Source organism: Myotis lucifugus, unplaced genomic scaffold, assembly GCF_000147115.1.
Source record: "Myotis lucifugus unplaced genomic scaffold, Myoluc2.0 scaffold_14, whole genome shotgun sequence".
NCBI classification, from domain to species: Eukaryota; Metazoa; Chordata; class Mammalia; order Chiroptera; family Vespertilionidae; genus Myotis; species Myotis lucifugus.
Window position 1 is genome coordinate 5,909,149 of NW_005871062.1, and position 11,659 is coordinate 5,920,807.

At 40.0% G+C, this 11,659-nt stretch overlaps 1 protein-coding gene across 2 annotated transcripts in view; it reads right to left on the reverse strand.

Moving 5' to 3' along the window:
* Positions 1 to 11,659, reverse strand: part of TPRG1 (tumor protein p63 regulated 1) — a 136,823-nt gene that overhangs the window by 59,088 nt on the left and 66,076 nt on the right. For both annotated transcript variants that reach the window (XM_006084782.3, XM_023750562.1), the window contains one exon: positions 7,801 to 7,977. In XM_006084782.3, the coding sequence (XP_006084844.1) occupies positions 7,801 to 7,977 (177 nt within the window). The remainder of the gene's footprint in view (positions 1 to 7,800; positions 7,978 to 11,659) is intronic.

Below are 11,659 nucleotides of genomic sequence, written 5' to 3' on the forward strand. Positions count from 1 at the left end.
GGCACACCTAAATGAAGAATAATTTACCCCACTTCATAACTGACTGGATGTTTTTATCAGGGAAATGAGGAATGAGATGATATAAAAATAAGGAATACATGGCTAAGTCAAGAGAGTTTGGAATAAGAGAAGAGCAAGGCGGTGGAAGAAAGGAGAAGAATATGTCAGTTGAAGTTGGAAAAATGTGGATCAAACACTAACTGGCCTATTTTCTCTTCTCCTGCTCCATCTTTCTATTAGTCTGCAAAATAAATGCACCACAGTTCTAGGTCTACTGCCAATGTTAAACATTTCCAAAACATTGCTTATAGTGTCCTTTGACTGCTGATAATGAGTTCTATGGTTCTTATTTCATGGGAGCAAAACTGGAAAGAACATTATAAAATTGTCATGAATCATTGGCCTAGAGACCTTAAAAATCACTTATTTTAACCCCTTTCATGTTTCATGGGATCAACTGAGGCTCTGAGAGGGAAAACAACTTTCTTTCAAGGATGCACAGAAAACAGAAGCCAGGATAAAGAGTAGAATTCAGATTTTCCCATTCCTAGCTCAGAAATAGAGTCTTCATGTTGCATTTTTAAGGAGTCATATTCACTTAACTAGGATTACCAAGGGCCAATGCTCTTCTTTATTAGAGTGAACTAAAAAAAGAGTTTTCCAATCCCACCCTGCCTCTCCATGCCCACACCCATTCCAATCACCTCCCAGCACTCTGCTGCCTCCACTTCTTAACCTAAAATATTTCTCAAGAACTCAGGTGAACTTTGCAGGTCTCTTATTTTGGAGTAAAATGCTATAGTGTCAAGATGTACATATGATTTTAATCCCCTAGAGCTATTTCCATCATCACTGATAAAGCCCCGTGTTTATATAATACCTTTCCCCAATAAGCCAAGGGTGATTTATGAACATTATCTCATTACACAATAAGTAATTATCCTAAGAGATAAGTGGGCAATTTTATTTGCTTTATTCACTGAATCAGACTCATTCCCCAGCAATTCCAGAGACAGTCTTATAGTTTAGAGTAAAAGCTTTCAAACTAATTTTAACTATGAACCCCTTCATTAATGAATGCCAGTGCAGTGACAGGTAACTCTAACTTCTCCAAAATACCATAACTCATCTACATCTAAATACAGAATTAATCTCGTCAATGGCTCAGACTGTGTTAGCTTGTTTATAGTTCCTCAGAGGTACCAGGTTCCCTCCTTCCTTTGTGCATATCCCTCCTCTACCCAAAATATTCTCTCCATAACCTCTTTCACTTTGTCAGCTCTTACTCATCCTTCCAATTCCAGCTCCAGAATCCCTCCCTCATAGAAAACTGCCTTGATCTTCACCCTCCAATTTGGGTCTAAATCCCGTAATAAATATTCTGATATCTTGCATGTGGTAGGCTACCTCTCAGATGACCTCCAATAATGTCTACTTTCTGACAGTCATGCCCTTTGGTGATAGCCTCCCTTAGTGTGAGCCGCATCTAGTGAACACAGGTGGCAGAGGTGATGAGCTGTCACTTCCACAATTAGGTTAACTGAAGACTGTGGCTTCTACCTTTCTCAACTTTTCTTGCTATTTCTTGATTTCTCCTTTGCTCCCTCTTAGAGAAGCCAGTAGCCATGTTGTCAGTAGCCTTAGGGAAGGGATATGTTTGGCCAAACTCCAGTGAGGACCTGAGCCTGCCCACAACTACACCAGTGAGCTTAAAAGTGATCCTCCCTTGGTTGAGCTTTGAAATGCCACAGCCTCAGTGACACCTTCATTGAAGTTTTGGAGAGATCCCAAACCAAAGGATGCAGTTAAGTCATACCCATCCATATTCCTGACTCTGAAACAGAAACAATAAATGTTATTTTACAGTCCTATGTTTTGAGGTAACTTGTTACATGGCAATAGATAATTCACACACTTCCTATATCTCTTCTTCAAAACACCATCATTGTTGTAATTTTATTTTTTTATTTTTATTTTTTAAATATATTTTATTGATTTTTTACAGAGAGGAAGGGAGAGGGATAGAGAGTTAGAAACATTGATGAGAGAGAAACATCAATCAGCTGCCTCCTGCACACCCCCCAATGGGGATGTGCCCGCAACCAAGGTACATGCCCTTGACCGGAATCAAACCTGGGACCTTTCAGTCTGCAGGCTGACGCTCTATCCTCTGAGCCAAACCAGTTAGGGCTGTTGTAATTTTATACGTATTAGTATGATTATTTGATTGCTGTCTTTGCCCCCCTGACTGTGAGCTCCATGATAGAATAAACTCTCTTTAGCACAATTTTATCACAATACTCAGCACAGCAACTGGTGATTCAAATGCTTAATAAATGTTGGTTGTATGAGTAGTTTCTCCCAACCATCATCTTTTCCCCTAGCCTATCAGGCACACTACACAATAAAACAAAGTTCACCTTCCACTTGGAGGCTCCCTATCCATCCCTCCCTCTCCCATACTAGAAAACCCAATCTAGTCATCAAATGCCAGAAATTCTACTTCAGCCAAGTCTTCTCACACTCACCATGCCCTCCTTTACTCACCCATTGGCCCCATTCAGGTCGTTATGATTTCCCAACTTGACTATTAGAGAATCTCTTCCATGGTCAGCTCTTTCCCACTGTCTCTGTTTTCTCCAACCCATTTCTAATAGTGTTACTACCCTTATCTTCCTGAGGCAAAATGCTAATCCTTTTAGGCAACTCCCCCAAAACTTTCAACATCTCATGCCCTAGTATAAATAAAACCCCAAATCCTCATATTATTATTCTTCAAAACCATTCAGAAACATCCACCATACTTTCCCAGCAACTAGGACCCAGCCCCTTGGAGGCCTGGCATGATCATACTGCCTGGGTATTTGTCTACTTATATATGGACCTCACTGCTCCTTCCGATCTCTCTGTCCAAATTCTGCTCATCCTATAAAAACCTGCTCCTATCACCCCTCCTCCATTATATCTTCCAACACCTCCCAGTAGAAATTCTTTCTCCTTCTCGTGTGCCCATAACACTATCGGCTTTCCACCGAAGCACTAACCAAATCCTGGTCAAAGCATGAGTGTGTGTGTGTGTGTGTGTGTGTGTGATTGTGATTGTTAGTGTGTGTGATCCCTTGAGCTTGTGAACATCTCAGGGATAGAATCCATGTTTCCTGACCTTGTCATGTACAAGACCAGCCACCTGGCCAAGCTCAGAAAAGACTTGTGAATTAATCAGATCACTACTTGGAAAGAACATACCTGTAGGGAGCCACTTTTCATTTTCAGAATGGTGCTGGGAGGGCGGATTATTAAATCAGTGGCTTTTCTTTTTTAAGTAAAGACCACAAACCACTTTTGAAGCCAAGAAAAAGATGTGATTGGAGGCAAATAAATCAGTACCTTTAATCCTCCACTGAGTTTGGAAAAACAACAAAATGCCAGCTTCCACCAGATCATTTCTTTTTAATTAAAAGTTAGCCAGATTCTTTTAAAGGGCTTAATTTTCTGGTCAACAAAAAGGAACCAATGCCATCCACCCCCTCCCCTGTCTTCCCATCCCCACTCCCGGAGTTAGGCAACCCTTGGGGGCGGCATACATTTCAGCTGTTTGCTCTGCGCTCATAATTAGATTGTCTAGACAGGAGATGTTGCTGGAGTGATAGAAAATATTTTACAAGGTGTTCTGCAGAACCACTCTTATAACAGTGATTAGAACACACTGACAGACGCGAAGCCAGCAGAATCAGCCTGGGCCACGAGCCGATTTCACCCAGAGCAAAGCAGAGGCCCTTTGAAGCTCTTGTCTGAGGATCAGAGGCCAAATTAGAACTCTTGGGGGCACAGAGCAGCTTCCTGGCCTTTGGATCCCAGGGAACAAGGCTGAGACTATGGAGTAATGTCTGGAATGCCCTCCTTCCCACCTTCAGGTGTCAACAGGGGGCGGCTCCTAGCTGCTGTTTTCGCCTGCATCTCTACAGAGAGGCTGGTGGTGACCACCACAAGCAGTTTCTGAGGCCTCAGTTTTGCAGCATTGCCTGTCCATTAAATTTGCAGAATGCAAACTTTAAACAGCAAATTTTAAAATGGAAAGATAAGTGTGTGACGCCTACTCTCACAGGAAGACATTTCTCGGCCTGACCTTCGCTCTCAGCTTTTGTTAGCAAATCAATGTGCAAATAGCAATATTTTCCAGCAGAAAAACCTCTTTAGAGACATTTTTTTCATAGGAGTAATTGATTAGGTAAATCATTTAGCCCTCTAAGATGAATGACTTTTGGAAAATTGCTATACCAATAGAGGAGTACCACAAAAGCACAGAGTTTGGAGTCCAAAAAAACCCTTAGAAATTTTTAAAATAAGGAAGCTGAGAGATTCAGCAAGGAGAGGAGAATTATATTAAGAAAGTGGATGAGGATCTAGGTCCCTAATGCTTACATCAGTAAACCAGTGTCTTTCTAACAAACCTATTATAAAACCTTGCCTCCTCTAAATACTTACTACATACCAGACACTTTTCTAAGCATTTTATATGTATTATCTCCTTTAATCCTCAACACAGACTGAGAGATACCGTTACCCTCTCCAGTTTACAGAGGGGACTGAAGCCAGGACTGTAGTCTGATTGTTCTAGGTCACTAGAAGCAAATCTAGGACTGGCTCCCAGGAGGCCTTCAGACCTGCTCTCTAAACATAAGACTCTACCTCCTCATCAGAGTTCAGTTGGGAACAGAGCTAAAGAGAGGGGGGCCCATTTACTCTGAAAAACTACAATGCATTTGAGGATTTGGGAATCAGGTGCATGACAAAGGGAGGATTTGAAATCAGATAATCTCCTGTTTCAGACCCCACCATCATCTATTTACATGATTACTGACAAATCACCTGATGACTCAGAGTCACAGTTTTCTCATCATTATCTAGTGTGGGCATATTAAAAAATAGGGGGCAAGGGTGATTTGACAAGTAAATATGAATTTTTAGAACTCTAAATGAAAACTTACTTTATTTTCTCAACTTGCAATTTATAAAACACTTTCACATCCATCATTTAAATCTACAATGAACTGTATGATAGACCTGGCAGAGATGTTCTATTACTGACATTTTATAGATTGAAGATTGAGAGCTCAAGTAAAGTGACTTGTCCAAATTTAAACAGCAAGAAATTGATGTGGTTAAAATTAGTTATAGCTCTACCCTTATGCTTAATTCTCATAGAAGCCTCATCTTTCTGTCCACAGTTTGGATTATGAAATTAATTTTTAATTAAAATCTGGAAATGAGTTTAATTATAATAGAAATAAGATTTAGGGTTTGCATCTCAGATAAGGAAAGATAACAAAAGATAGGTACCAGCAACTAGTTACACTGGTGGATAAAACAGGCCTTTTACCATTCCCCGGTTTTGTCTCTAGGGAATGTTCTAATTCTAGGAGAATCTGCCTTCATCACACCAATAAATAATCCACAGCCTTTAGTTGTCTCTTGCCATTGTCTCTCTCTCTCTTTACACTGAGCCAAAGGCAAACAGTGAATAAAACAAAACAACTCTGTTTTGTAAGCACCAGTATGTGGGATACGCTGGCACATGTTCTACTAAGTTCCAATAGTCCTCTTTGTGGCTTCTTAAGAGAAGCACAAGCTACATTAACAGAAGTTATCTTCACCCAGAGAGACAGAGAAGAGGAAAGAAGAGGAAAGAGGGTGACAAAACAGGTGGGATCATAGAGCAAAAGAGGGAAGGGAAATGAAGAGAGAGGAAGGGAAGATAAGGGAAAGGGAGAGACAGAGATAACATATTATTTATTCAAAAGAAAGAATACTGAACAAAGAATTGGAAAAACTGGTTTTAAAACCCAGCTTTAATACTATTTAGCTGATGGTTCTGAATCCCTGAACCCCTTTTGGTCTCACTTGTCTCATCTCTAACATGTAGTCAATCAGCCCTACTAATTCTTGCATGTTGAAGATCAATGGTACAGGGGATGTAAAAAGCTCTTGGCAAACACTGCCAGCATTACCATCCACAGCTAGCGGGTGCTAATGTTAAATCATTGCATTTTCTCATAACACGGGGATTTGCTCAGACTGTGTCCAGGCTTCCCTCTGACGTCAGTTTACGATTATTTAGCAGCTGATTTTTCCCTTGCCTCTTCCTCCTTTTTCTGACCTTTGACCTTATAATAGTGACTTAATATGCAACCAGGAAGGGCCAACTGACTTGGAAATAAAGATAACAATCAAATTAATCTACTTAGTTTCTTGTTAACAAAAGCTTGTATCTGGGAGAAAATCAGAACTTGTTAACACCTGATATTTTTGAGGCATATTACAAAGTGCTTTCAAGCTATCTCATTAGAGACTGTTAATGAAGCAGAATGACAACTAATATGAATGACTCTTTGATAGATGAGGAAGCGAAGTTAACTGTTGTAAAATTGTGACTGAAATCCAGGACTCTAATCCTAGTGCAAAACTCTACTATGAAAGTTTGCTAAAAAACTGAGCAGAACATAAAAAAAACACCCCTTCACCACACTATGTTCCTACCTCCAGGGGTTCAGAGACAGCCTTTAACATTTAATAGTATGCCAGCTGCTGGCACAGGCTTTCTCATTCTAACCCTAGAATGCAGATCTGGATAAAGCCGCACAAGTTAATTAGGAGGGCTGGAATTACATCAACTCTCTGTGGTAATAATTGGGTGCCTCATGGGAAATAAAATAAAATATACCATAAAAATGAAATTTGTCTGGCAAAACTAATGCAGAAAGGGAAGTGAAGGATTTGAGAATGTGGGAATAGTGTGAGGAGGCACATTTCTTACTTTATAGAGTGGAGGCTTGATATACACTATTTAAGAAAAACATCAGAGGAAGCATATTATTTAAATAAGTAACCATTGAAATAACTATAATGATAATTATAAACAACTTTAAAAAAATGAGTGATGTAGGAGTTTTCATCTTTTTTTCAAGAAGATGAAAGAAGTGGGTTGTCATCAATGTAAATGGGTTTATATTAGGGAGTCAGTAGATAACATTCAAAAAAGATAGGAATAAGAATGCTATGTTAGAACTTCCAGTCAAGATGGCTGCATAGGTTAGACACAAAATTTGCATCTTCCCACAACCATATCAGAATTACAACTAAACTACAGAACAATCATCATACAGAAATGCCCGAAATCTGGCTGAATGGATGTCCTAAAACTGGGAATTTAAAGAAGAAGCCATATGGAGACTGGTATGAGGGGAAAGACAGGAACAGACTGGTTCCCACACTGATTAGTGGTGGATAAAAATCAAGAGGGATACCTCTGGCTGCAGAGGTCCCTCCTGAGGAGCAATGGGTCCCAGACCCACACTTGGCCCCCAAGCCTAGGATTTCAGTGCTGGAAAGAGAAGTTCCAATAACTTCTGGCTGTAAAAACCAGTAGAAATTGAGGCTGAGTAAGAGTAAGATGAAGGGTTACTAGAGTCCCAGGCAGTTCCTCTTAGAGGACACATGCTGATTCTCTGCCAAACAAATTGGTTGAGAAGCTCTCCTATCATACTCCCACAGCTCTTTCCACCTCATATTTAACTATTTACTTGTCAGTTTTTCAAAATTAAGTAAAAATTTACTCAAAAATTTATCCCTGACTGACATAGATTAGGAATTCAATGATTGTTTGATGAATTCAACTGAGAGTTTCACTGTTTTCCCCTGGATTCTTCCAACTTAAAGAGCTGAATTGAACTTATAACTGTTTTCCCTAAATGTCCCACCCCCACTGCACCACTTTCCCAAGTTTTAAGACATCATACTCACTTGTCCAGGGACATCCCAGGAAAGGCAAACTTGCCTAAGCAGATGCGATAGACAGCACTCAGGGGAATTCGCTGCAACTGCACACAGCTGAGCATGATGAAGTCATACTTGCAGATCAAGAGAGTCTTATCTGTGATCACCAAAATCCTCTCCTTCTCATTGTTCCAGTGATCTATCCTGTAAGAGTCATCACAGAGAGTACATAGTTGATTGCATAAACTTTCCAAGTTAAATATACTGGCATTAACTGAAACATCTTTAGTAACACAGAAGATAGTAAAGTCTGATCATTTAGTAAAAAGAGGAATACCATCTCCTCTCTCCCTCAGTCTGGCTCCATGACCAAGGTCAGAAGAAGGGTGGAAGAGCTCAGGGAAATTTTTTATGGCCACGGGGCTTAGAGATGGTTACCAATGATGGGATCCATTAGGGGAATAATAAGTTTGTATCATGTTGGCAGTCAACTGATTCATGCTTCTCCTTATCTTTCCAGTTCTGTAGGAAACCTTCATGAAAGCACATCTTCCTTCAAGGACACCAAACATATCTCCTTGTTCTAACACAATCTGCACTACAAATATTACTCACTAGGCACTAGTTTATGCTAATCTCCAATGATGATATTGCTGACTGGAGATAAAATGGGAACTTGAACATAGGTCCACTGATCCCCATCACTATTTTAAGGTCATCCATCCTATCATATCTTATAGTAGAAACAGAGTAAAATGAGTGAAGTGGGATACTTATGAGGCAAGGACAAAGTAGACACTAGATAACTATTTATTGAGTTGATTTGCTTCAGACTTAAAATCCTTTCAAGGCATGCATGGAAAATTCTGAGTGTTAAAAATCTGTCAAAAAGAGAACAAGAAGTAATCAAAACAATGGCATCTGGTTAAAAGAAAATGAACAGGGTCAAAAATTTCTCTCACCCACAGCCCCTTTGCTGTATGTTTACTATAGCCTTTAGTATATAGCACTTCATGACTTTTATTAGAATTGTTTTAGCACATGTTTTGTCTTCCTTAAGATACTAAAAAAAAGTGATTTGTAATTGATTTACATCTAAATCCCCAGTACACAGAATCAATCTAATAAAAGATAGTATGACCACCCCACTCCCATCCACAGTAACCACAGTGCTATTCTTAAAATACAGAAGGAAAAAAATTACTCCTTGTTCACCTTATTAAATAACCTCTTTTCTATCCTAGGATCAAATCCAAGTTATCTAATTGGACTGCAGATCCCTGAATGGTCTGGCCCCTGCCCAGCATCATCTCACAGCAGGATGAGAAAACTCTTTGTCCAAGTCATGGTTTACATGCCTCGTCCAAAGATGATTTCACAAACTCCTATATAAACTTGGCCCCCTATTACACTCTCTTGAAGCATCCTGATCTTTCTTTCTTTATGGTACTTACTACCATTTGTAAGAAGGAATCCTATGTAAAACTTTTAGTAACAGGTACCACATGGACACTGACAAATCAGAATGGACATCATAGTACAGACAGTAGAGCAATGGCCGTGAGAAGGTCTGAGTATCACCCCTGTGTGTGTGTGTGTGTGTGTGTGTGTGTGTGTGTGTGTTTGTGTGTACTTTTCATGAGGGCAAATGGAGACATGACTAGTATTAATCTCATTAGTTAGGGGAGATAATTAAGGGACCTGATTCTCAATCGGTGTCCTAAAAGTTAACTGTTATTATCACTGGCATGGAACTAAGTCACTAAATAATTTTGGGTAACTGAAATATATTCCATTCCTCGGTATATTTTAAGGAAAGATGAGCAGGAAAAATTGAGGAGTTAAGTCAATGGGGGGAGTAATAGGAGGAGATATGAAGGAGAGAAAAAAGGATAAGGATAAAGAAAAAGAAAAAGAAGCAGCAAAGAGCCAAGATGGCGGCCAACGGGATGGCAGGCTGCAAGATGGTGTGTGAGTGAGAGAGAGAAAGGAGAGTGCGTGGATGTGAGGGGAATGTCTGTATTTGCGAGTGAGAGAGACCTATATTCCACAGAACTGTTGGGGACTGGGGGACCAGGCTCCCCTGGCTGGGCAGCCTCTACTACTGCTGAAATCATTCCCAGAGAGGCTAGCTCTGCCTCAGAGACCACGCCATCTTGAAGGGGAGAGTGGCTGTGATTGGAAGCCCAGCTTTACGTTCAACTGAGGAGACTTTGGATACCTCCCAGGATCCTACAACCATAATGCCAAGGGACCAGCTGCCTAAGCTGTGAACCCACGAACACTGAGACTCCAGTCTCCCAGGCCATGGGCACCTAAAAAGTTTGTCCAGGGGGAGACGAAGTGGTGCTGAATATGCGGACAGGCCTTGCGCCTTCTCACAGAGCAGATAAAAGGAACAGCTGAATCAAATAACACCCACCTGGAATTGGCAAATTAAACACAGCTGGTGAGGCAATCCTTGGACGGAAAGGTCAGAGATCTCCTGGAGAGAGGTGAGATCTGGGATCCAGGCTGGAGGGAGAAACTCGTGCAGTGGGGACTAGAGCCTCAAGGGAGACAGCGCCCCACCAAATCTGCGGCCCTTGGAGTCAGTGTAGCCCTTGAATGTGGAAGGGGGTCCACAGGGCTGCTGGCAGAAGGGGACTCTAGATACAAGTCCACAGCCATGGGAAACTGTGACCAGAAAGGCAGCCTGAAGTTCTATACCAGCCATGCATAAGTATAGACATAAGTTAGCACAGCACCTTTGTTTTTTTAACCTCCTTGCTTTTGCTTGCTAACTCTAGTACATAGGATCTTTCAATTAAAAACACTCACCAAGACTGCAGGGGAAAGTTGTTTTTGTGGAAACTGGGGATCAGAATAAGGAGAGATGAGTAGAAAACTAGATCTGGGTCAGTCCGTCCCTCCAGCCCAATATTAAGTGTGGCAGGGAAAGAAGAGTCTGAACACTGCATAGAGGGGCCATTTAGTCCCAGAAAATAATACAGAAACACCACCACCCAGGGGTTGTGTCAGAAATTGACTCTTGTGTAAATACAACTGAAGGCAGACAGAGAAACAAAGTGAGCAAAGAGATCCCGCCTGCTTGAAAACAGGGTTGTGGCTTATGACACAGAGGAGCATTGGATCACAGGAAACTTCAACACTGTGCTGACTACCTGACAGGAAACAGATATGCCAGGCAAAAAAGTAGAGGAAGTGAACGACCTTCACTACCTCACTTGTTAATTTTTTTATCTTTTACTTAAGAAACTAATATTTTTTCTCACTTGGTTTTTTTTATTATGACATTTTTGTTTTTAATTATTATTATTACTACTATTATTTTACCTTTTTTAAAGTTTTATTTTATTTTATTTTGGGATTAGTGTTCTACATTCCATTTTCATTTTTATTTTAGCATTATTTTACTCTATCTCAATTTTTCTTTTATGCCAACACTCTCTTTCTCACTTTTCCCCCTTTACATCCTGTTTCTTTTACCCTGTTCCTGCTTTCATTTTTCTCTATCCTTTCTTTTTACTCCCTGTTAAAAATTGATCTTACTCATATATCTAATTTCCTCTCCCCTGCTCCAAGTCCAGGGACAATTCTCTCTTCTCTTTCTTCAATAGCCATTTTTTTTCCTTTTTCTTTCTTTCTATCTTGTTATTGTTCTTTTTTTGATTGTTAGTTTTGTTTTTGTTTTTCATTTTTCTTCTTTTTTTTTGCTTCTGTTTTTCCACTCCTCACTTGTTCTCTTCTTCTACTAATAGCTTAATTAATTCCAATCACCAACTCAGGCCTATCTATTCTCTATTATCCTTTTCCAATAATAGATGAATACATAGATAGATTAAAGAAAGGGGGAAATTTATATATATATATATATATATATATA